General features: G+C 39.7%; 1 protein-coding gene across 2 annotated transcripts in view; it reads right to left on the bottom strand.

Annotated features, from left to right (window-relative positions):
* Positions 1-27,075, bottom strand: part of OGA (O-GlcNAcase) — a 42,304-nt gene that overhangs the window by 13,224 nt on the left and 2,005 nt on the right. Inside the window, exons 1-10 of one of the 2 annotated variants that reach the window (XM_063307042.1) lie at positions 26,111-26,129; positions 24,367-24,418; positions 22,139-22,236; positions 17,305-17,435; positions 15,979-16,150; positions 7,952-8,050; positions 7,521-7,805; positions 6,533-6,691; positions 3,799-4,409; positions 3,152-3,326 (exon numbers count right to left, since the gene is read on the bottom strand). In XM_063307042.1, the coding sequence (XP_063163112.1) occupies positions 3,152-3,326; positions 3,799-4,409; positions 6,533-6,691; positions 7,521-7,805; positions 7,952-8,050; positions 15,979-16,150; positions 17,305-17,435; positions 22,139-22,236; positions 24,367-24,395 (1,759 nt within the window). In that variant the 5' untranslated portion in view covers positions 24,396-24,418; positions 26,111-26,129. Of the gene's footprint in view, positions 1-3,151; positions 3,327-3,798; positions 4,410-6,532; positions 6,692-7,520; positions 7,806-7,951; positions 8,051-15,978; positions 16,151-17,304; positions 17,436-22,138; positions 22,237-24,366; positions 24,419-26,110; positions 26,130-27,075 lie in introns of those variants that run through there. The other variant, XM_063307041.1, reaches the window with a different exon arrangement.

The raw sequence follows: 27,075 nt of genomic DNA, 5'->3' as shown, positions 1-27,075 counted from the left end.
CTCAAAGCGAATCAAGCTAGATATTGTTGCTTGGTATCAAATTATAAAAGCAAGCCTTTAATACAGCGAGCTTGAAGTGACCCAAAGAGCCCAGTATGAGCTTCAGCTGCTTCTATTTGCCAGTCTCTCATATACAGAGACTTTATATGGTACCCTTTCGCAGGGAACTTGAAACACTTCTCCTTTGAGATTACGCTGTAACTAGCACTTCAACTATTGTACATTTTATAGAGCTGCATGAATGAAGAGCTGTATGAATGAAAATCAAGAGTTAATGCCTAAGTCGCTGCGCAAATGTGACTTCAGCCCATGCCTACTACCCTAATCTGAACTGCCTCACAATCAGAACTTTCCCATCTTAAATTTATTAATCACGACACGCTGAAAGCATCTGGCGTGGTCCATCCAATAGCAGTAGACACTTGTGCTGAAGACTCTCCCATCTGCACACATTGGGGAAGAAGACAGTAGAAGGCATTAGTAATCCATAGTAGAATTATCTACGCTAGTTATATAAACTGAATGCTAGCTGGATTGCAAGAAAAAGTACGGAAATCAGCCTTCAGTGGACCACTAAGCATTGTAATATGTAATGATACGACACTGTTCTGATTTAACTTTTTATATATTGTAGTTTAATATTTTATATGTTGTTATATCTAATAATGTATGTTTTATTATACAAATAATGATATCAACTAAAACTCATTATCTCAACCATCAGTATCAGTCAGAATTCACCATCTATGAAGAAATTGTCGGGTTAAAGTGTACAGTAGAACATGAAATGCACTGAACTGATGATCAATTACTGTCAAGGGAGCACCAAGTGAAGCAACCTGTATGGTTAAAATATAAAATATATATGTATGTATTAGTGGATTTTATGTATTTATTTTAAATTTTGTTTGTTAAGCCTTTGGATTTCATTTAAAAGTAAAATTATTTCAAGAATCAATTAATAGCTTAAGAACCTATGTTACTTGCTACTTCAACTCTAGTCTGGCTGAGCTCCACAGAAAAATAGTTAAGAAAATTGCTGCTAGGTAACTTTAAAGTCTTAATTTATTAACCACGCAGCCCCCAGTTCCTCCCATTCAGAAGGTAATGTGTATTATTCAGTTACTTCAAATATGGTAAGCAAGCTGCCTTGTATTTTGGAATCCTATGTTCATTCCATTGATTTCTACCTCAAATTTTGACCTATGGAAACAATGCCACCGTTTCCATATTACTTAGGGATACCATGACTTGCTGTATGCCTGTATTTGTACCTATGAAATTATACAATATGCTATGAGCAGCATAGATTTGCCAGCTTAGATAAAGCAAACAAGGCAAACATGACTGAATACTCAGCTTAAGCAACTGCCCACTCCTACAACCAGGAGACACATGTTAAACTCCTAATTGTTTACTTCGTATTTCTGAAAGTTTAGAAGCTGAAATGGTCTATCTGTGGAGGCTGTGGGTTCACCATCCCTAGAGATTTTTAAGAAGCTGGACAGCCACCTCTTATAGATGGTTTAACTGGTTTTCCTGCACATGGCAGGGGGCTGAATTAGTTGATCTATGTGGTCCTCCTCATTATACAATTCTATGGTGTGGAAATTTTAGATTTCTAGTCCCTTATATGGGCCTTTGTTATCTTTATAGAACACATTTGGCTTTTATCTTGTTTAACTGGTCTAACCTTTTGACTTGGTTAGTTTGTCACTGAATCCAGTAAAGTGATTGCAGAGATACTTTAAACTTCAACTTGAACAGAAATCATAAGCTTAATTTACATAACCATGCAGTGCTGTTCTTGCCCTAGCAAGCTAGCTGACAACGTTTAATGAGTGGTCAGAGGATGACTTTGTTTATCCAGCTGTGTAACTGGAACTATTTCTAATTTGTATATCTCCGTTTGACTTTAAAATAGGAGAAATACTCCTGAAGTCAATAAGGATTGCCTGATGCTATTTTCTTATTCTTGTCTTGGAAGTTACCAATGACCTCTAAACATTGTCCAAGGAGAAGGTGGAAGCAAAAGAAGACAAACTCATCACAAAAAAAATTATTCACAGCTGTAGACAACATGCACTATTCTAACGCTCTAACTCTGAATGATTCCCTTTTTTGTCTGGGAAAAATTACTCCAGTTACAAAAACTCTACATACTATTGCCCTAACTCTCAAACTTTTGCTAAAAACTCAATGTGTTGGCTGTTTTAACAATCAACCCAAGATTCTCTGTTATATGACTATTTATACAATCTTAATAACTTATGTGATCCAAGAACTGTAGGTTGATCCAATACTGAGCAGTGAGCTTATGAAGACATTTGTGACTACTACAGAAATGGTGACAGGAAACCATCAGTTTTGCTGCCTGCTGTGTACATCAAACAAGTCCACAGCATATTCCTTACAGCTGGATTGAAACCTGAAAGTGAAATGAGGTCACTAGAGGAACCCAGGCCATGCTGGTGCTATTCCCAAAAATATTTAATTTTTAAAAAGCTGCAGACAAAAAAAAAGCTCTTGGTTTTGGCTTCCGAGACCATCAGTCTAGCATAAAAGCAGACTCCAGAGCTCCGTAATTTCTTACCCTTGCCCAAAATTAGGCTCCTTGCAAGTGTCAAAGCAAATCACTTTTGCACCAGAATAGCCTTATGCTAAAGCTCGCATGCGCAGAGAAAGGCTAGAAAGCTCGGCTCCCTCTTGGCCAAGCCCAGTGAAAGGTCACATCTGCAACTGTTCTGTTGAAGACAGCAATAACATTATTGAAACAGAGCAAGCAGCAGATAGCTGAGGTATGGTCACATTTCATAGTGTCATTTCCAATTTTGCTATAAGCTTGAAAATAGATAAGTCCAGTGTGCATTCAGTCTGAGTCAACACTCATATTTCAGAGATAAACTTTTAGATTAATTAGCCCAAGAAAAAAAATCTAAATCAAGAGATATTCAGTTTATGTTCATTTGTCCTTTTATTACCAGATTTATATTAAACCATAAATAATGCACAAGAATAGAACTAGAAAAAGAATTTAAGTTCAAAATGACTCCAATATTATAATATTTGACAGACTCTCTTTTTCCCGTGGGCTAATTGAAGACAATCATATATCCTAGTTGCCACTATAATTGGTTCCAAAAGAACATACCTAGCCACTGCACAAAAGATTTCACCATTGACATGATGCTCTTGATGTCCCAGACGTATGAGTACATATCATAAAGGATTGTCCGGTTGGCACAGTTGGAAAGACGAGTGAACATCCCCATCACCAAGCTACACATCTCTTCAAACTTTGCTGCTCGAGCACGCCATTCTTCAATCTAATAAAAGATTTTAAAATTTATTCAAGTATTTACATTCCATTTTTATCAAGCAGCTAAATATGAAAACTTAATTCCATCCATTTTGCTTTTTTTCCCCTCAAGGAAGACTCAATGTCTTCCACACCTATCAATAGTTAACCAAAGGTTAGGGTTAACCAATTACCAGTTGGCAATTCATGCGAAGTTTGACAAACTCTATAGTGCAGGCTTTCCTAACTGGACATATTGGTTTGGAATTGGACATTAAGAGCTGGGAATTCTGGTAGTTGTAGGCTCAATGTATCTGGAGGGCATCAGATTGAGAAAGAATTACAGGACAAGGCACTGAACATCCATCTGTCTGCATGCACATTTTCCTAAATCTTTACACATCAAGTTCACCACAGCAGCTTTCTTTAAAGTTACCAGATAGGTTTTCTTTGTTATTGTGTCATACACAATTCTAAAAGATAATAAAAGAGTCACTCACTTTTTCAGAATCCTTTCCTTTACAGTTCACACTGACAACACTGCTATTTGCTCTAAGCCACTGGAATTCCCGTAACATCTGAGCCCCTTTAGGTCCATGTTCATAGGGCAGATAGAACAAATCTGCAAGTAACTGTAGATCTTCTAGAGTTACCGGCTCAATAGCATATAATGGCTTCTCATGGGGACCGGGCACAAACTGCTCCTTGTTAATCTGCTCATCTGTCTGCATTGGTGCAATATCACTACCACAGTCATCCTGCATTGACATCTCTGGAGATTTTGATTCAGCTATGCTCTCTTTATCAGTATCCATTGGTTTTAACTCCTCTGACATTTTTGCTTCAGCAATGTCAGTCAGTATTTGGTTAATATTCTTGTCAGCATCCTCTTGCTTTTCCACCACCATGTCCATTGGCTCCTCATCTAACTGTTTCTTCTCTTCTTCCTCCTTCACCAGAGTCTGTGACTCATTGCTTAGTGCACCTCCTTGACTCATTATGGGCTCCTGATAAACAGTAGTAACCACTGTGGTAGAATTTAAAGAGGATGGTGCAATTAGAGGTACATCAACAACATTTGTTTTAGCTCCACTGTGGGCCACTTGCCTACCTGTGAACACAGAGCAGACAGGCAATTTTTATTCTTATCTATTCAACTATTTCACAGAAATATTTTCCGTCATATATTTAACCTGTACAAAAACATGCATATATAGTGTTCATTTTGTCATAGAGATCTCTTGAAAAGCTAGTTACCCAATTTCCACAATCTTATGCAAATGTTATCTCTTTATATTTAAAAGTAAGAATGCAATTCACCCTTTTGCAACATTGTAACTTAAAATCTGAGCTCTTTGACATCAAAGCACTCAAGCTTACTCAGAAACATAGAAATGGTGAAGGAATAATGTGCTTCTTTATTCACCCTCTTCCTGGCCTTAAAGAAAGCATTTCCCTTCTGCTACAAATAATGGGAGGGGGTATATTTAGACTTCCCCAAAGGTCATGTGTGGCAAGAGCTTGTGGGACAGGGGTCTGTAGTATCTTCCCTCACACCCTGTTTTGGGGTTTTCAAGAACTGCATAGCCTGATTTTAGAAAGAATCAGCTTGGCAAGTAAGCAAGGCAGGGTAGGAAAATCTTATGTTTTATCCATTCTTGCTATGACAGGGCCTTTCAAACCTGAGAAGTCAGAAAAGCAAGCAACAATGGCCATCTGTATAGGACTGCATGTTAAGAGATAGCCCCACTTCAAACAGTTCAAATAAAATTCAAAATAGTTTGCATGGCTCTACCATAGAAAACAAAGTGAACTCAGAACAAACTTCCTGACTGTTCGTCCTTGGACTGCAAAGTCAAGTGTTTCTTACCTCTAATTCTGCAGAAACCTTACCAAAGAGATATTTTTAAACAAAATGTAAACATCTTTAGAATTTCCAAACCAACAGTGTTAGAACGTTGAGCACAGCTTTTGCAGCCAGCACCTGCATAAACAGCTGCAGAACTGGGTCCAGCAAAGAAGCCATAACCATTTCAAGGCTGCCCTTCAGTAATATGGTAACAGCAGAACTACATTTCTCTGGTTGTTTGCTTGAGGCTTCTTCCTCAAGCATATTCTTACAAAGTGTCTACTTTTTGCACTTAGCCCTGCCTATGAAGGTAAACTAAAAAAACACCACACTGCTTATTTTTGCATTTGGCTACCTGCCCCCCCCCAAAAAGCACAACACACAGAGAACACTAAAGGATCATTATATAACAACCCATAAACCCATTATCTGGAAAGTTATTGTGGTATACATGTGGTTATAATTTCAGACTAGGATTGGGAACACCCAAGTCCACCCTTAGCCCTGGAAACTCATTAGATCTCTCAGCCCATCCTACCTCATAGAGCTGCTGTTGTGGGGATAAAATCAAGGAAGATCCCCATATAAGCAGCCTTGAGGTTTTTCAGGAAAGGCAGGATATAAATCTATCAAACAAAAGTACCAAATAGATAGAAGTCTTCTTAGGAATAAAATTGCTTAATTGAATTGCCTTTGCCTCCACACTCCCCTCAACTAGTTCTGAGGCATGGTAGCACTGACATAACCTATTTAAATCAAGTCTTTGAGTCTCAGTAGCTTGGCAAATTAAGCTTTGGATAAAATTAAGAACACAGAGCACACACAACACAGCACACCTCAACCTGGTGTTTTGAGCTCAAAGTGTTTTGTAAACTCCAAGAGATTACAATCATACACAATTAAATGATACGGTTTTAAAACTGAGTCTAGATAACAATACTTGGATTTCTTTCCATCTGGGAATTAGTTGAAAGACAAAGTACTTCATGTAGTTTGAGGATATATTTTACTGCATTTATTTAGTATTTGTTACTTTTTTTCCTCTGGAGAAGTAGACGTAGTTTTGAGACAAAGAGTGAAGTGCCCACTTCAACATGTAACTCCCTAGATGACTTTAGATCACCCACTATATCTGAATCAAGCCTTTCTTACAGTGTTGTTGTGAGATAAAATGAGAGATCTCCATGTATGCTCCCTTAAGATTCCCAGTGGGAAAACAGGATATAAATATAATGCAAAACAAGTAATGTATCATTTTAAACTAAAATAGCAGGAATTTCCTTTAGCATTTCTTCCTGACAGCATGAAAGTCAGAGTTCATTTGAAGAACATTCTTCATTCCAGCCAATGCTTCAAGCTGTAACAAAACTATAAATCTTTCTTACTGCTGTATTGATGGGGTACTGCAAATTCCTGCAGCCATTCTGTTAATGACAACTTCAAAGCCATTTGTGGGCTATAAAGAACATCTGTTTCAATATCTTCATCGCTTCCTTCATTTTCCAGTTTAATCTGGATTGACACTGTACTGTCTTCTGTGTCAGCTGCAGAAAACAACAGGAAACAGCATATTAAATGGTGAAAGCAAGAATCATTTACATTTACATAGAACTGCTTTAATCATTGTTAATACCACCATTTTAAGAAGATTAATATAATTCTGCATTGAAGTAATGTAATTTTCAATTGTTCTAAAGTTTGACTTTTTGCCATTAAAATTATCAAAACTGGCCATCCAAGACAAGCAGGTAGGAGATGAGGTTTGCTTCAAATTAATAATTTTAGAACACACAAAATTAATCTGGTGTTTTGCACAAAAATCAATTCTTGATCACTTTAGTAAGAAATCCCAGCTGGACATTGGAAGCCTAAGAATTTTCTAAACTGCACCTTTGTCAAATGATTGATCTAATAAGAAACCAGTATCTAAACTGTAATCATGATCACCAACAGCATTTAAGCTATACTTTACTTTCTTTCATTTGTTTTTTTCCCCCTTTCATTATTCTTTTCTGTCAACATGTTTGAAAGCTCCATTAATATCAGCTGTGGGGAACCACAATACTCCAGATGTCAGCTGGATTTCAAGCCAGTAAGGCCAGGTGATGCTACGTGTTTTAATTCAGCATTATCTGGATAGTCACATTCCCCCTTCTAATCTTTGTATTTTATTCTTTACTATAACTTTCAATATTTCAAAGTTAGTAACCCTTTAAAATATTAACTGTATTGCAAAATTCTCCCTGACGACTATTGACAATATGCTGTCATGTTAGATAATGCATCATATTTCCTCAAGAAAGCCATTTGATTTAGATGTAAATCTTCCAATAAACATTACATAAGACAGCGTGCATTATCCAATCAACTCACTCATCACAACATCTTTCCTCACTCCATTCATGTTGGATTTGTACCAAGTTGCAAGAGTGTGAATGGCAACAAAATTAGCTTCAAATTCACAATTTGGATTGGTCAGGACCCCTTTTAAGCGTGGAATGAGTTCTGTTGATCGGCCTTTGTATGGCCCAAGAAACAGTCTTTTCTGATCATAGTCGTTAGCATGAATGTTGTCCCAGATAACAGGAGCTCTGCGAATTATTTTTGAAACCTCTTCAATAGACTCCACTGAAATTTCTTTAGATACCACTTTGGGACCTAAAATGTAAATAGATGGATTCAGAAATGTGTACATAGATTATTCAAAAGTAATAATAACAGTTATGAATTGCACTAAAACTTCATTTAAAAAGTGAATTAAGCTGGTGATCCTTGCTCAATTAGACTGGAACATTGATGCTCACCTGTCCATAGTACATCAATTGCAGGTAGCAGTTTTTCTCCTACAGTTCGTAAGTAAGGAGACTGAGCAACATTTGGATAACAGAAAGTGCCACAATATTCTGGAAGAGAAAAAAATATTTTTAAGTTGAAAGCCCAAAACAGGCAGAGCACACTTTCAGGCACTGATAGATACTTTTGCCAAGAGAATTACTGAAGGTCTTGGAAACCAGCTATATAAACTATGTAACTGTATCTTAATATCTCCTCATAATTACTGAATATCTCCTCATAATTACTGAAGCAGCATTTATAATATACAGACAAAAATAAGCATCAAAATAAAATTGCCTTATGGATTGAGGACCCACTACAGGAATAGACTAGCCTTTCTGGATATTATGTTAGCATGCTAAGAGAGTCCAGAAGGATTATTATTTTGAGAATTCTTCAAGGCAAAAGAATTAGCTTTCAGAGTTAATAAGGATGTGCAAAACTTTCCATGAACAAAACAGCCAGTTCTGGATGGTCCATGCCCAAAAGAAACACATTTTGTTTGGATGCGGAAACAGTGCATATGTATTTGGCCAGAACACAGATCCAGAAGATGCAGGTTCTGGGCAAAAGTGTTCCAAGAAAAAAGGAAGGTTTTTAGCCAGCGCAATGGCCAAAGAGAGGTAAAGGAAAGGAAGGAAAGAGAAGACATGGGAAGGGAGGGATGCACAGACTAGTCAGAGGAAGAGGAGGGAGAGGGATGAAGCATACTGTACTATTCTTGCCTCACTTGTCTATTAAGCTCCCTCAAGATTTGGCTCAGACAAAACTCAGAAGTTCTTTCAGATTTCAGTTTGATCAAATCATGGCCCCACCCAGAAGTTTGGTCAAACTTCGGGCTACATATCCCTAGCTAAGAGACTGCCCAGTCTGATTATCATATTATTAGTGCTCAAATTCTGTCTAATCCTTATCAAATTTCTTATCTTGCACCTTCCTTCCATTTTTTTCAATCACAGGATATGCAGAGACAAGCAACTGTTTGATTTGGCCCTGTTCTCCAAACTACTAGTTGAAGATTTCTTCCACTACATACTAGTTGGGAGCCAATTTTATTCTCTCAGAGCACAGATTCAACCACTTCCTTCCCTTTGGGCTGGTTTCAGTACCCACAAAGACATTACGTACAGTCCTTTCTGAATTCAAAAGTTCGTAATATTCCCAGCCAATACTCTACACTACTTCCTTCACTTACTCTACATTCTTGGATTTATATATTTACCTAAATTATAGTTTGATATGTCTGTCAATTCTGTTCCATAAAACATGGAACAATAAATATTTCAAGAAAAAAAAAAGATTGATATTTTGAGCTTTTAAGCTTGCAAGTGGGACGCGGTGGCGCTGTGGGTTAAACCGCTGAGCTGTCGATCGGAAGGTCGGCGGTTCGAAACCGCGCGGCGGGGTGAGCTCCCGTTGCTCGTCCCAGCTTCTGCACACCAAGCAGTTCGAAAACATGCAAATGTGAGTAGATTAATTGGTACCGCTTCGGTGGGAAGGTAACGGCGTTCCGTGAGTCATGCTGGCCACATGACCCGGAAGTGTCTATGACAACGCCGGCTCCAAGGCTTTGAAACGGAGATGAGCACCGCCCCCTAGAGTCGGACACGACTGGACTTTACGTCAAGGGAAACCTTTACCTTTACTAAGCTTGCAAGTAGTTTTTTTCTGAATTCTAAGACAACATATGAAAGTGTAAAAAACTATTCTTGGAACAAGTGATATCAAGCACATATCCAATTTTATAATGAATAGTTTTATTAGATTTGTAACAGCAATATAGTAGAAGCAATACAGTACAGCATAGTTAAAGATGTTTTATCATCAGCTGTGCTCTGTACCTTTTTATAGGATGAAAAGGATTTTCAAAAATAAAAATATATATCCAGCCACTTTTATCTTCTCTAGCTTTTTATGAATTTCTTACAAATCCAATAAAACTATCCAATACAAATCATTCATTCATTCATTCATTCAAAGACTTATATGGCCACCCATCTTATGAAACACAATTCAGCACAACTCTGGGAGGCTCACAACAACGGTAACGGTAACTAGACAACCAATTACCCTTTGGGTCATCGTTTCAGATATTTTCTTACCTAACAGAGATACAGAATGACCATGGGCGGGCAAAAAACATTAGGATTGGGAACGACTTCCTGCCGGCTTCCCCATCGACTTTCCTAGTGGGAAGCTGGCAGGGAATGTTGGAAATCTTCCTTCCTTCCTTCCCTCCCTCCCTCCTTCCTGTTCCTTCCTCCTCTTTCCTCCCTTCCTGTTCCTCCCCCTCCCTCCCTCCCTTCCCATTCCTTCCTTCCTTCTCTTCCCTCCCACCCTTCCTGTTCCTCCCTTCCTCCCTCCTTCCCTGTTCCTTCCTCCCTTTCCTTTCTTCCCTCCCTCCCACAGCCCCATGCCACACTCTCTCATACGCTCCCTGACCTGCACCCTCCCCAACCTGTGCTGCACCCTCACTGCACCTCTTGTGCAGCCCTTTGCTCCCTCCCCCAGCCAGCAGCAGCCACTTACCTGCCTGCTGGCCTTGGACTTATAACTTCCCGCTGGCATCCCCACTGACTTTGCTTGTGGGAAGCTGTCAGGGAGTATTGGCAAACACGATCAAGTTTAGACTTCCTGCTGGCTTCCCAATGACTTGTGGGGAGCTGTCAGGGAGCGTTGGAAATGACGATCATGCGACTGCAGCAGCGTGGTGGTGCTGAAGCAGTGGCAGCACTGAAGTGGCCACAACCTTGCCAAATTTCTATTCCACAGGAGTCCCGGATTTTGGACATATTTTATAAGTTAGCCCATTTGAGGTACCTTGGTTCAAAAATTGTTGCCCTACAATGCACTGTTTCACCCAACTGAAGGTTACAAACTGACAGACACAAGAGTTTTAGTAGTAGATAGATAACCAGCACTTTGAATTGTACCTAGAAAGAAAGTGGGAGGCAGTAGCAGCTCATGTAACAGCAGTGTGATATGGGCAAATTGAGGGGAGCTCAACACTGTTCACGCTGCTGCATTCTGGACCAACTGTAACTTCTGAGTGGTCTTCAAGGACGGCCCCATGTACTGCATGCTACAGTAGTCCAACTGGTAAGTAACCAAGGCCTCCCAGTCCAGGAATATGCATAACTGGCACACAAGATGCAAAGTGCAAAGCCCCCATGATACCCCCCCCCGCAACTATCATCTGCTTCCTGATGAGCTATAAGTCCAGGAAAACCCCCAAATTGCGCTCCAGTTCCGTCTATGGAAGTGCCACTCTGTTGAGAGTCAGAAATAACACATCACCAGAGCCAGGAGGGCCAAAAATCCAAAGCCACTCTATCTTGCTAGGGTTGAGTTCAAACTGGTTCCTCCCTATCCAGACCCTCCAAACCTTAAGTCAGCAGTGAAACAGCATCACCTGCCCAGCTAGAGGTGGAGATGTGTAACTGGGTATCATCAGCATACTAATGGGAGCACACCCTGTGCTGTCAAATGACCTCACCCAGTGGTTTCATGTAGATATTAAAGAGGAGCACAGAAAGACCCAAACCCTGAGGCATCCCACACTGCAGGGGCCTGGGGCTGGACCTCTCCCCACCCCATAACTGGAACTGGCTATGGAGGAAGGAAGAGAACCACTGTGAAGCAGTACTTCCCACTCCCAATTCCTGAAGTCAGTCTAGAAGGTCAATGGTTATCAAAAGCTGCTGGGAGATCCAAGAGGGCCAGGACAACTATAAGGATAGTTAAACTGGTTGTTCTTGTAGCTGAAGTCAATAGGCAATACATGGTCAAGGGCATCCAACTTGACAAGTTGGCTGACCCTAATCACAATCACTGAGAGCCAATCACCATATAACTAAGCTCATCTTTAAAACAAGTTGCTCTTGAAACAGAAGTAGAAACCCCAATAGTGGTTGTGCATGTAGTTGACCCCAAAGCACTGAGTCATACGTGGCAATTGGCATGCCTCTTAACTTTGCCAAGGCCACAAGGAAGTGCTTTCTAAATTCCAGTACTTTCTGTATCATAGCCTGGATTATCCATTTTGAAACTGAAAAAGAATTCTTTATCTGATTTATCATAAAACCATATTCACATATGTGCTGGAGCATCTGAGTTGGGCTCCTGTTTGGTTCCTCCTGAAAAGAAGCTCTAACTAGTAAATCACTGAGGTAAACACAGATGTGTACCCAATTTCTCAAATGTCAGATCAAGACCACCATTACTGCTGCAAAGGCCTTTAGAATCAAATGTAAAGGTCCTGATAGAAATCTATCCTTTCTATAAATGAGTATGAGAAATCTGTGGTGCTCCAGTCTGCTGGGGATGCAAACATATACATCAGACAAGTCCAGAAAATTATTTGGGAAAATGGCTTCTGCTATAAATGCCAGTGTCTGATTAGTCTGTTCAGACTTCAAGTTCAAAACAGTCCCCCAGGCCCCATTTTATTTTGGGATTATGAACAATACAGAAAATAAGACAGTACTGTAAAACTCTTATACTTATGCACCTGCTCTGTCACTCAAATGCTCAGATGATTATGGATGGCCTCCAACTTCCTTTGATGTATTTCTAAATTCCCAGATTAATACAAGAGAGAGCTGTCTGTCTGAACGTCACAGCAAATCTCTAATTGACTAAGTCAAACACCCTCTTTTTTTAACAAGACTACAGGTAGTCCTCGAGTTACGACTACAATTGGGACTGGAACTGACATCACTAAGTGATGTAGTTGTAAAGTGCAACGTTATGTAACCACACTGCTTAGCAACAGCAATCCAGGCAGTCCTGGTTGTCATAAACCCAGATGTGTGGGTCATTAAGCGGGAAGTGGCAGGAGTCCCAAGTAAAAAGCGCAGGGGTGCCACAGGGGGGTGGGGTAGGCCCAGCGCAAGCTGCACACAAGTTGAAAGAGGGTGCGGGGTGCATGCAAGCACAGGGAAGCTGGGGAAAGGGGGTGCAGGGTGAGTACAGGGTGGCTGGGGAAAGAGGGAGTGGGGTGAATGTGAGCAAAGAAAGGCCCGGGGCGGGTGGGGGGGGAGACTTACTTGAATGACTTGCAACCTTCCCTACTGACTTCCCCATTGACTTTGCTTGTGAGAAGCCAGCAGGGAAGGTCGCAAATGGTGATTACGTGAACATGGGATGCTGCAACCGGTTGTAAGTGCAAGCTGGTTGCCAAGTGCTCAAATGTTGTTCACATGATGGCAGGGGCACTGCAACAGCAGAACTTCGAGGACAAGTCATAAGTCCCTTCATTCAGCGCCACTGTAACTTTGAATGGCTGCTGAACGAATGGTCATAACTCAAGGACTACCTTTATTCCAAGCAGCCCCAAAATTGCTCTAGACATCTATCCACCTAATGATTCCTGAAGTAAATTTGATATCATTTCTGTTGGGGTTTGATCACTTTGCCTTGGGCACCACTGAAATATCTGCACTGTTGATCCTGTTGACCTGAGCAAATGCATCCTGGACTACCAGTGAAATGAAAAGGATTGGTGCCCTACTCTCAGGGTCAAAAAAGGGCTGCTGGCTCCCTACAATACCAGGAGTTTTTTTCCTTATTTACTGAAGGTAGGTATTTAGCAGGATCTTGACTGAAAGATTGTACAGAGACCAATAAGGCAGCCATTTATTATCCTCTAAGAAGGGACTATGGTATTTACTGAATAGGCTACTGCAATCAATGATGTTTAGCTTCAACCAACATACCACTGTATCTCTGGCTCATATCAGCCTACAGCTTTGTGGAACTTCCAGAGGATGACCTACTGGAGGCTCCTGTCAGTCATGCTATTATTGAAAAGGCTTTCCTTGTGGCTGTTCTATAGATAACTGATTTTGAATAGGATCTCTGGCAGAAAATGAACACCAACTCAGTATAGCAAAAAGGGTAGAAAAAGGAGCCCGCCAGGTTGGGAGGGGAGAGAGCACAGAGGGAGAAACAAGCAATATTATCATCTACTTTAGAGACTGATGAAGCTGCTCCCCTTTACCCTCTGCTCCTTGTTGTTATTTTCTACATTTCAGCCTTTTGACTGAAATGAAGCTGGGAGGAAAGAAAAGTCTCTCCTAATTATCAGAGTGCAAAGCTGAGTCAAGACAGGCTACCTTCCAAGATGCAGGAGTCTTAATGCATTTGTTGTCTGCTCCATCTTCAGTAGATAACCAGCCTTCCATTAAAATTATAATATAAGCCCTCCCATAGGAACCACTTCTATGACATTAGAGATTAACTGCTCTTTGTAAATATTCTGTTTTCAGTGTCTTCCAAAAGGTCAGCTAGTAAGTATAGTAAGTGGAGTGAATAGGGAAAAGATCTTTGCTGCCCATTTGGGGATTCAGTGTTAGGGGTTCAATCTCACAGCATATTGTTTGCTTCTAATATTAATCAAATATGAAGAGACAAAAACTGATTTTATAAAGCACTGATTTATCAACAGCATAAATGTCTCTAGAAAGAGTTTAAAGGAGTAAATAAAACAGGGTAACTAACTGGCTATACCATTTTTATTAATTTATATATCATATTTACACAAACTGCAATCACAAGACTCTCAGAGATCCACAACAATAACAAGCAACAAAGCATTTAATTAAAATGTCTGTGGTAAAAATCAGAAAAATTAAGTTCAAAAACATAAAATCATAAAAAAATCAATTGGATGTCCACTATAGGCTCTCCAGAATAACTTAATTTTCAGAAGCTTCTGGAAGACCAGGATAGTGAGGGTCAACCTAAATTCTAAGAGGAGTTTGCTCCATAAAATAGCTGCTGTTACTGTGAAGCAGCACCTAAAAGCTTCTGTACAAACCCTGTATCTTTTGGAACTGATGGATCATCAGTAGTTCCTTCCAGGTGATATGGGTCAGTTAAGTCAATTCCAATTGGAAGAGGCAGTCCTGTAAGAACTTCAGTGCTAAGTCATACAGGGCTTCATAGGTAATAACCAGCACTCTGAATTGTACCCAGAAATTAATAGGAAGCCAGGGCAGGGCCAGCATAGATATTAAGACCTTAATGGTTACAAGTTCCAACTAATGTCTGGGTTGCTGTGTTCTGCACTAACTGTACCTTCAGAAGTAGCCTCAAATAGAGAACATTGCAATAGTTCAAGTGAGTGGTGACAATGGCATGAGTTATTGTTACAAGCTCCTCTTGTTGCAGGTAGGGTCATAACTAGTACACTAGTTGGAGCTGGGCAAAGACACCAGCCACCATGTCAGGCCTTCAACTGTCCATCCAGCAACAAATCAGGAGGACACACACACACACACACCCCTCCAACAAGTCACAGACCTCCTCCTTTAGGGACAATGCCACCCCATCAAGAGACAATCATGGTTGACAGTATCAAAGGTTGCTGCAAGATCTAAAAGGATGAGAAGGGGTATACTAGCTCCATCCAAGGACTAACAAATCATTCACAAAAATAACCAATGCTGCCAAGCCTGCACCCTGACTGAAAAGGATCCAGATATTCTATTTTCACGAGAATGCTCCATAGCTGTCCAGTGACCACAGTCTCAATAAAGTGTCCCCCAAAAGGACGATTAGAGATAGGGCAAGAATGGCTGGGTCCGGGGAGGGCCAATTAATGAAGTACCTCTCAAGGCTGCAGATAACATCCTTCTTGAAATGACGCATTAATAATCTCCTAGCAGCCAACCCATCATGTACCTCAACCCCTGAAGGAACCAGGAAGGGCATGGATGCAAGCCACAAATGGTTGAGTATGTATCAGGGGGTACCCTATTCACTTTCTTGGAGTCTACAGGTCAAAATGAATTCCAAGTAACATGTCAAGCACTGCCCTCATCACCACATCAGAATCTGTCTGTGAAGAATTAAGAGATTGGCCAATCTGAATAACTATCAGCAAGGAACCAGGCAAAGTGGTCAGAGGTCAGGCAGGAGCTCTGCTTGATGTCCTCTCCTCAAAAGGGATTTGGCTTCCATTAATAATTCAGAATTTGACGTAGCAGCTTACCTGTGGGGCAGAAGAGGAATATTTCTGGTTCTCCTAGATATTGATAGATTTCGTTGGTGATTGAAACCTGAGCATGGGCAAAAGAGCTGAACACTTCTTTATCTGCTGCACACATATTGTGATCAATGTCATCAAACAACAATGCAAAAAATTTGCAACCAAACTGAGAAACCTAAAAGAAAGACAAAAGGCTGAGCTCTGGAATTAAGAATTAGCAAACCTATCCCAAAGATAATTTATTTTATTTTTAGCTCTATACTTCAGGTAAAAAGACTCAACCCCTCCACAAAATACTTTTTTCTCCATTACAGTTGCACACAGGTTGACACAAGAGAAATAAAGGATGGGGAGCAAAGCAGAAAAATGAGAATATACACATTACTGTATCTCACCTCATTTCATACAAGGCACCTAATACTATGTCACATTATTTCTGCTTAACCAACTCCTAGGTTTACTCAAGTACAGTTCTCATTATGCAACAAAAAAGTTTATGTGCATATAAAATCTACGATTTCAATGAAATGTTTCTGCTTCCTCCATAAACTCAAAGATAGAAACATTTTAGTAATAACAATACCGGATTTGTGTACATTCAGTACGAATAGTCCATTAACCTTGTCAATTATTTCTCAATTATAGCATGAAGTTGAAAACTAATTTGAGTAAGTTACAAAATTCTCCAGATCCAAGCCATTAAATGATGCTGATGCTGCATTTTTATAAAATCAACTGGACTGAGGCTGACAATTTTCTTCAGTAGTTCATGGATACTTTTTTTATTTTTCAAAGAGAACTCTTTTGAACTATATTTATAGAGAAATAGAGGAATCACATAACACCATATTTTGACACTGTATGACACTATGTCACTGTATGCCTCAAACATCCATCAACTATTATATCCTGGTTTTCCTCCTTTATATATCAAAACAATGTATAAAGCAGTTCCTCCCTCAATTTTATCCTCACCGAAACCCTATGAGGCAAGCACATAGCACAAAAGCAGTGCTGAAAAACTTGTGCACATAGTACAAAATCAGCAGTAAATATTCCTTGATATATCTAATGAGTACATAGAATAAATTTCAACTGTGTCAGTTGTAAAAAATAAATACAATTGTTCTAATTCTTTCATTCATATCAGATTTACATTGTTGCAACAATGGGCCTAGATTACAATCAATGATCCATACTACAAGTTGGCAACATAGTGCCCAGTATCTCAAACAATGTTGCCCATGCATAATTATATTATAATTATAATATTTTAATAGTGATTTCATTAACATTTTAAACAACATAATATGCATAAATGGTCAATACCTGATCCAGCTTGCGTTTCAATGTAGATATTTCTTTGGGGTTTGAGAAGGTAATATCAAGTCCAGGGGAAATGGCATAAATAAATTCTATCTCATATTCTTGAGCTGCTGCAATCAGAGTCATGAGCTGTTCTAGAAATAAAAACCAATTATTTTAGCAAGAATTGACCACAAGGAAGTTAATTTCATCAAATCAAATACATTATAAGTATACACACATATAAAGCATATAATGCATTTCAATACATTATGTACTGTACATGTTAAATATATTATGATGAATTGTAGATGATTAGTTTCATTTTTTAATATATTTTTAAAAGGGATTAAAAAGGATATTGATTGGGGTTTATATCATGACTGTGTACACTATGCAGAGTCTGGATTGGGGAGGTATATAAAGAATCTTTTCCATGGACTTTACTGGTTTGTGAGCTAGTTATTACAAATGGTTGGAGGAGGCTATTGGTAGATACTGAAACACCTCTGATATAAGAGAGGGCCATCCATTTGGAAGATTGTTTGCTTTACATTCAGTTGGGTAAACATGCACTTTCTGATGAAGTTGTGTGGGTATCTGTCATGTTGAAGGAAGTCTTGCAGGAAATAGAGCCATAGAGCCCTCCCCAATGAATTAGATCTCATCACTACTTGGATTTTATATTTATTTTACTCCTATTTACATTTGGCTGTTTGTACTGTATTTTATAAGTTTTATGGTTTTAATGGTTAATTTTACTGTAAACTGCCCAGAGTCCCCCTTTTGAGGGAGATGGGAGGTGATAAAAATTTGAAAAATAAAATTTTTTTGTAGTGTTGCAGTATATTATAGCTTATCTTAATACAGTTTTAGTACAACTTAACTGCACATTTAAAAGGTGCAACTGTTACAGTTGAGGATTTGGCTTGCATGAATAACTTTCCTGTGGACTTTGGTCTCAAGTGAGCTGGTTTTCTTTGCTGATGAGGATGTCTATGAAATATTCTTTGCTATTTGTGTCTGTTATGAAAATGATTCTATCAAATATGTTGTTGATTAGGTTGTGTGTGTTTTATCTGTTCTTTTTGGATAATGATGTTAATCATATTATCAGAAAGACTAGCTTCTAACTGTTGCATTAGTGTTTCTGCTATACATCTTGAGAGGAGGGGGTCCATCCAAGTCCCTTTGATCTGTTTGTAAATTTAACCATTGAACTGAAAATACGTGGTGTTGGGTATTTTGCTTTTTGTGTATTCCGTTAGATTGGGTAGGTGTGGAATAGTACTGTGATTGCTTCATTAGCTAATCTGAGGCCAACTAATGTAAAGAGAGCAGCAGAACTGAAAGATACCATGATTTTGTCCTTTGCTACTGTCAAGTTTTTTTATTTTTTCAAGACATTGCATTGGTGAGCTGATGAATGTTTGCAGCTACCTACTACAGGTATATTTTGCTTACTGACTGCTTCGTGCAGTGACTGTTCAAAGTTACGATGGTGCCGAAAAAATTACTTTATGACCAATGCCCACATTTACGGCCTTCACAGCACCCCTCAGTCACATGATCACCATTACGGTCAGTACGTGTTGTCCTGTACCTGATGTCCTGTTCAGACTATGAGACAGCCAGGCAGAGTACTAATAAAATTCTTTATTGAATAAACTATTTACAATAGTAAAAGTTCTGCAATAGATTAGAATATGTAGTTCAAATCAAGTCCAACCAGGTGGCAAAGGACATGCAGGCAACACTGCAGGGCCAGACTGTGGCAAGACAGCAAGGCAGAACTTAGCCAGTCCTCTGACTGAAGCTGCAAGACTGGAAGGAGCTAGAGCGCATGGCAAAGGAGAGGCTGAACACTCAGGTTGGCATCCTGGCACACAGGCTGGATCAGGCTGGCACGCAGAGGCTAGACAAGGCTTGGCTGGAGTATCTAGGCAGGGCTTGGTTCTGGAGATGAGACTGGACTTGGCTGGAGCATCTAGGCAAGACTCGGATCTGGAGACTAGGCTAGGCTGGACTGGAGCATCTAGGCAAGACTCGGATCTGGAGACTAGGCTAGGCTGGACTGGAGCGTCTAGGCAAGGCTCGGATCTGGAGACAAGGCTGGACTGGGGCGTTGAGGCAAGGCTTGAATCTGGAGGCAAGGCTGGACTGGACTGGAGCATCTAGGCAAGGCTGAGATCTGAAGGCACACCCGGATCGTGCTAGAGCGACACAACAAGCCTTGGAGCTGGACGCAAGGCTATGCTCAGCAGGGACGGCAGGGAGAGGCTCTACTGGAGCAACCTGCGCAGAAGGTGGTTCCGTGATAGCAGAAGGCGTTGGCACTGGTTCCACGCTGGCTACAGGCAAGGCTTCTGACGCTGGTGAGGATTCTTCTGCAGGTGCTGTGAGCTCAAAGGATCAGTTGTCTTCAGCAGCTTGCTCATGGCGCTCCTGCCTTTTTATGCGCTCCTTTTCGTGCTGTTTTCCATTAGCGGCCAATCGGGCTTCTTTTTCTTTTGTGTGCTTCTCTGCTCTCCTCTCTTGAGCACTGATTGGAAGCTTCAAATCTCTCTCTGGAGTTTGTCCAATCAACACCTGCGATTTCTCCCACTCTGCTGAGTCACTTCCCAGTTTTGATTCTCCAAGTCCTTCCTGATAGGTTTCGTTTTCCCTTCTGACTCTGAATAAGTTTTGTTTTCGGAGTCAGAAGCAGGTTCAAACCTCACACCTGACTTGTTTTCTCCCCGCTTCCCTTGCAGGGCAGAGAGATTGGAGAGGAAGGGATTACAAGAGAATAAGCAGGCACAGAATGGGGAATACACATAGAAAGGAATGCGGTAGCACTGGCTGTCTTGTCCCAGCCCAATCACACTCAATACACCAGGGAGGCAGTTGTAAAACTTTACTGAGAAACTTGTGAGGTAAACTCTACTGAGAAATTTGTGAGGTTAACTTGTGAGGTAACGAACAGGTGGCAAAGAAGTGAGAGCGCAAATGCACACACTCTACAGAAACAAGCCCCCAAAGTCCCGCAAGCTTGCCTTAAGGGAGTTTAACGTTCAAAATAAGATTAGTCAAGCGAGTTCAAGAGCCAAGAGTCAGGTCACAAGGTTTCCAATCAGGAGTCAAGGCACATGGAGTCAGGTAAGCAGACAGTTGTCTCCAACGATCAATCTGGGCTTGCTGCTCCCTTTTTATACAGGCAGACCTGGGTGGAGCTTATTTAGGAGGGCGGGGCTACATTCTTGTGCGTAGCCTTGCTGACCTCCACTGTTCCTCTCTCTCCGCTCTCCTTTCTTGAGCACTGGGAGGGGGCAGCAGCTCTGAGTCGTCGTCCTCACTAATCAGCGGCACCTGTGCCTGCTGCTCACTGACCAGCCCCGCCTCCTGATTGCTCAGGTGGCCACTTATCTAGAGCTGTCTGCTCACCCTTCAACTCTACATCAGAGACTGGCCATCAGTCCTCATTGTCTGTAAACCCCCCATGGACTCCGAGCCTGAGCCCCCACAATGACACCAGCAGCCCTGAGCACACTCAGGGCTGGAAACCATGCGCACACTACATAAACAGCCCGGGGTATTCCCCATTGTGTGCCTGCTTATTCTCTTGTAATCCCTTCCTCTCCAATCTGTCCACTCTGCAATGGGGGAGGGAGAGAAAAAAAACACATCAGGCACAGGAGAGATTGCCAACGGATCATTCCAGGGTGAGCATTCCAAAGGGTGGGGGAGTGGGGAAAAAGGAGGAAGTAAAATTGTTAGGAGGAAAACAAAAGCCAAAGGTGTGAAACTGATTACTGTAGTATTGTCAGTTACAGGGAGCAGCTGAGAGCTGGCTATCCCAGCCCTGGGGTAAGTATTCCCAAGGACAGGGGAGTGAGGAAAAAGGAAACAACAGTTGCGGTCACATGATTCCCCACTTAACAACCACTTCACTTAACAACAGAGCTACTGGTCCCAAGTGTGGTCGTTAAACAAGTACTACCTGTAAATGTTTAATTTTCCTGATCAGTTCTTTTGATAAGTTGTATGTAGAGATCCCCGGCAATATGACTAGTCAGAGTAGATTTGTGTTGTAGAAACACAGAAATTTATATTCAAGTTAGGTACTGTATATAGCATACGTATTTCTGAAACACATTCAGAAGATCTGTTACATTTATGTTACATCTGCTGTAGGCTTTCAGAGCCAGAAAAGATGTTAGCTAGAAGCACAGACACCACAGCATTGTGCTCTTCCCCTTTTTCCATTTGGAGAACATTACAAAGTTGACATGGTTTCTCTTTCCTGGTATTATAGCAACAAGTCTATAGGTATACAATACAAAAACCCGAGTAGGCCTGACAAGCGCCAGTATGAGAACAACTGAACAAAAGGATGGGAGAATGAATAATGAAATACAGGTAGTCCTCAGATTACGACCATTTCTTCAGCGACTGTTCAAAGTTATGACGACACTGAACAAGTGGTACTCAACTGGTCCTCAGAGTTTTGGCTGTTGCAGCATCCCTGCAGTCACGTGATCATGATTTCCAACACTCTCTGATGGCTTCCCACAGTAAAGTCAACAGGGAAGCCAGCAGGAAGTCGGAAGTTACGGTCATGTGAGGTTCTCACTTAAAGACCCCCATGGTCCTCATTTAATGATGGCAGCCTGGACCACCAGCATTGCCATCACTAAGCGGTGCAGTCATGTGATATGGTGCTTTACGACCACATAGCTTAGTGACAGTAATTCTGATCCCAATTGCCAGCAAAAGCCAAGGACTACCTTTAAATAATGTTCATTTACTGTAACACAACACTGCTCTTTCATTATCACTTCTCACTGAATAACTTTGAAAGCACAAAGAGGTTACTTACCAGCTTCCTCTACAGAATACATTTCTCGCCAAAACATACGGTGCTTGTAGTCATCTTTCGGAGCATATAGATAAGTATTTAGTCCCCATTTCTGAAGTCTATAAAGTAAAACCAGATTAAAATGTCATTAGAATATTTTTACAAATCTAGAAAAAAGATGGTAAAGCTAGATAGGCAACTGTTTTAAGAAGACAGGTAGGAGGCCCAAATAGACAAAACAATGATTCACTGACCTTATTGTTCTGTAATTTTCATTTTCCTTTTACATACGGGCCCTTTCCTCCACTTTTCACACTGTAGAAACTTAGGAACACAATCCTAAGTTTCCCTATTTACAGGACATAGGGAAATGGTATCACTTCTAGTGGCACAATTACACAGCAAACTTCTGTTTGAAAGCCAATACTCAGTGGATTTGGTCTCTTTGAAAGAAATCAACCACATTCAGCAGTATAAAGCTGAGCATAAAACTGCTCATCAACTATGCTAAATTGTACACTATTAATTGTAATAATATTTACACAATACTATACAGTGTATCAGACCTGCACAACATGCTGTGGTTGGCATTTTTTTGAAAATTCAACAAATCCACTGCCACTGAATGTTGCTGCCACCACCCAGTATTTCAGTGCCAGTGCTGTGAGAGACACGTTGCTGAGTGCCTCCAAATCTTACCGATGTCAGCTCCATTGTTGCTACTGCACTGCTAGCCACCAAACAGCTGATTGGTGCACCAGCTATTCCTTTGTGGCCCGTGATTATTTTTAATGTATCAATGTGGTCCTTTCCCCTCTACGAATTGTGCTGGCCTGCTATAAATGTTTCTCACAGTAATGTGTGTATGTAAAACACAGGAAAACATATTATACAAAACAGTAATAACAAAACCAGAGATAATAAAAGGCAAAAAAAGTTATTAGTTTGCAAAGCTAAAAAATAAAAATATCCCAAATCTTTTAAAGGCCAGGATGCTGAATAAACATTGTGGAAGGAAGTTTCATAGTATCACAGCTGCAACAGAAAAAAATCCTGTTCCTATATCAACAAAATATAATATGGAAAAATACTCATTAGCAAAATTAGGAAAGAAGCTCTAGTTAGATTCTCTGACATAATGAAGTCCCAGACTACTCAGAGCTTTAAAAACCAACAATCAGCTCTTTGACATGGGAGGACAATCAGTTTCAAAAGGACCTTCCCCCCCTGCCCCCAATATATTAAACAGACTAGTATGGAAGTTAGAACAATATGATTAATAGCAGTCAAGGATATGTAGCCAATTTATGAATTGGAGCTGAATAAATATATTCTGGACAATATAAATCACTTCAGATTATTGAGCCATTCCAAGTGTGGCTGTATTGCCATCCTACATACTATACCTAATATTGCAGACAGAAAAAACTGTCCCTAACAGACATTTCTACAACCAATTTAGCATTCTGATCTTACATTCTGATCATCTTATCTTGGTTAACTTTATCTTGCTAAAGCTTATGTCTGGATTTGCCAAAAAGAAGAAACAGAGCTGAACTAAATTCTATTTCAGCAGAATATCCCCAAGAAGGATGTTTATGAGCACAATCAAAACAATTAGAAGCAAAACAGGATACATCCTTCTTACCAATTCAAATTGTATTACTATAGCAGCATGTTTGACTTATTTGTGGGTGGGGGCAATCAATGATGAATAAAGTATATCACATCAGTGAGGGAAGGGACATGCAATCCCTTTATTTACTCCTCAATCAGATATCCCTGTCCCCTCCTTATAAAGTTGATGTTCTTACTGCTGATAATGCTAATGGCTGGTCAAAATGATGATGTGGGTGGATCTTCATTCAGAATCATGTTCCTAATATCATCAGAATTACCCAACTTTCTCCAAACCATTAGGTTCAAACCAATGTAAATGTGAAATACAATACTGAAGCATAAGGAGCAACATTGCCTTAACTCCACTTGCTGGAATCTGGTCTTAAAAATATTTAAGGGAAGAAAAATTAAAAGTAACAGTATGTTTTTAAATAAAAAATAATGGATTCATTAATCTTAAAAGAGAGGTCACTTGTAAGCGGTTTTGGAAAACTTACTGCAAGTTAACAAAGGCAAGAACTACACAATTTATTAATTATTTGGTTCTTTACTCTTATGCTTTAATTGAATTTTGGACAACCAAACAATTACATAGCATAAAACTGCAGAACAAACATTGTGTCGTATACCTTCTAAAAAGCTCCTTCCTCTGTTCCATAACCCAGGGTCTTCCATAAAAACCTGTGAGAGATATTGAAGGTATAAATTTTAAGTATTAAAATTAGCTTGAAATAGTCAACTTCCAGAATATAAAAGCTTTGATTAAATACATATTTTGTTTCAGAATATTCAGATAAAATAGAATTTAAAACCCTGTCTTGTCTACCAGCCCACCTAACTTCTGCACCTGTGGGAAACAGTTAAAACAGAAATCCTATGTGAACAGGTATAACAGCAGATGGAGTGTACTACTCTGAAGAACAAGAGCGGAGTTTAGGAGTTCTGCTGGACTAAATACTACTTAAGGTGGCTCAGATTACAGCAGCAGCCAAGAATTATTTTCACCCTGTTGTGACTATATGCTAGTCTTATTTAGAGATGTTTGATCTTAACCTCAGTTACCCATGCATATCTGGCAGGAATATTTTAATATGCTCTATGACCATAAAGCTTCTGCTACTTTGGTCAGGACCACACAACTGGTCTTTTACTGTGCCATCATTTGAATTGTTTGCCAGAAGTGCTTGAATTATTATTGAAGTCTTAACCAGTTTTGAACCAAGTTATTTGAAAGACTGCTTCACCATAGTAACCTTCCAATGGTTTAAGATGCACAACAGTATTCCTTCTCATATGCCCATATTATAGGGTAATTAGGTTGGATGAGAGACTTTCTTCAGTAATAGCCCCCTATTTGAGAAATGTATTACCAACTAGATTCTAAAAGGTTCCAACATTTCAGTCTTTTTAAAAACTTAAAAGATTCATTTTTCTTTGTGGGGGGGTCATTATACTGCTGAATTGCTGCTTTTTAGCATGCATTTTGGGACAGTTAGAATTTTTTAATTAATTTTGTCTTGGAAATTTAAAAGCAGCTTGAAGATGTTTAGCCTAATAGCAATCACATATTATGGGAAAATTCATTTAAAAAGTAGAGGTCTTTCAGCTAGTCTTGCCCTAAGCAGTTTAGAGTTTTATAAATTGGACTGGAAGGCAACTTTGAAGTCAATAAGACTAATTCAAGACTGATGTTATACACCCTGTAAAATACATATCAGACAACAATATGGCTCCCATATTTTGCATTAGGTGTACTTTCCAAACACTTTAGGGCAGCCCTATATAACAAACATAAAGACTTAAGATACATGAAGAAATACCTGGCTCCCATCTGATCTTCCAAGAACAGCCTCAGATCCAGGAGTATTGCAAAGTTGCACAAGCAATAAAATATAAAATAATCTTTTACCATTACTGAAAAAATGTATGTTCAGAAATTATATAAAATTGGGGAGTTGCGTTTGAAGCAAATTCAGTGAAAAAAGTGAGGGCTACAAAACTGAACTATTAGCACAAAATCGCTCTGCACTTTAAGCTGCACTTAAAGATTTTAAAAATTAGACCACAAATAGTAAGGTTAAATAGTTTAAGAGACACTGGAAGTAATGTATATAAATTAGTACAATTACAACATTTCCTGTATAAAAATTATACACTAGGACTTGTCCCAATGTATTTGGGTAAAAGTCAATAAGCATTTTAAATAATGACTACCTGAAAATCTGTTCTAATGCATATTCTAATATATCTTCACTGTGAGATTGGTATTAGTTACCATAGCCATCCATGTGGCTACTCAAATTGCCAGTAAGAATGAGTCAAAATTGTTGACATTACATGGTTACAAGTCTTGATATAACTCTCAGAGATTACCTCTCTTGCTTTGATCCTGTTCCGATACTAAGTCCTCCAGCAGATATCCATTTAAAGATGGAAGCCTCTAGCATTTTGAGGCTCCTCTGATGTGAAAGTGGAAGAGTATCTTCTCTGTGATTCCAAAACCACAGATTGTGCTTCCTTGAGTACTGCATTTGCTCCTGACTGGATCCATGAGACAGTTTGCTTCAACCCGTCTCTTTTCAACTACTACTCTCAGAAATGTGAATATTCAAAAGGTAGGATTGCTATCACTAACCATAAGGTGCTCAACAGCCCAACTCACCTCACAGGGTTGTTGTTGTGGGGAAAATAGGAGGAGGAAGGAGTATTAGGTATGTTCTCCGCCTTGAGTTATTTATAAAAGTAATAAAGGAGGGACAGAAAATAAATAAATAAATAGCTAAGGAGACAACTCCATCTCTCTCAGCTGGGAGGAATATCTATTTCTACATTTGTCAGCTCACCAACAAAACAATGTGTGTTTTTATTATTCACCACCTTTTTTGTTAATGGCCACTGTGAATCTGTTCTGCATTTTATTTTTCTCCATTCTGTTTATAATAATCATCACCGTAACTCAGAATAACCCAGAATGCTTATACTAAAATAGATAGAAAATTTTAAGTTACTACAGTTGTAAGCACATAAATTTTATCAATTGACAGCATGGAAAGCTGTTATGCTCCTCTCTGGTTGCCAAAACCATCAATCTGGCACTTTTTATTAAAAGTTTTTTATTCCAACAAAGGGCGGGGGGGATTAAATCTATGCATTGCATTCCAGCCTAGCCACGCTTTAGTACAGGGTTTCTCAACTAGGGTTCTGTGGCACCCTAGGGTTCCACGAGGGGTTCCTTGGGAGATCACAATTTAAAAAATTATTTCAAATTCAGGCAACTTCACATTAAAGAGGTACATTTCATTCTTTATTTTTAGTTTAACACCACTGTTGATGCACAT

Source organism: Candoia aspera, chromosome 6 (assembly GCF_035149785.1).
Source record: "Candoia aspera isolate rCanAsp1 chromosome 6, rCanAsp1.hap2, whole genome shotgun sequence".
In the NCBI taxonomy this organism is placed as follows: Eukaryota; Metazoa; Chordata; class Lepidosauria; order Squamata; family Boidae; genus Candoia; species Candoia aspera.
This window is presented reverse-complemented; position numbering and strand designations above follow the sequence as displayed.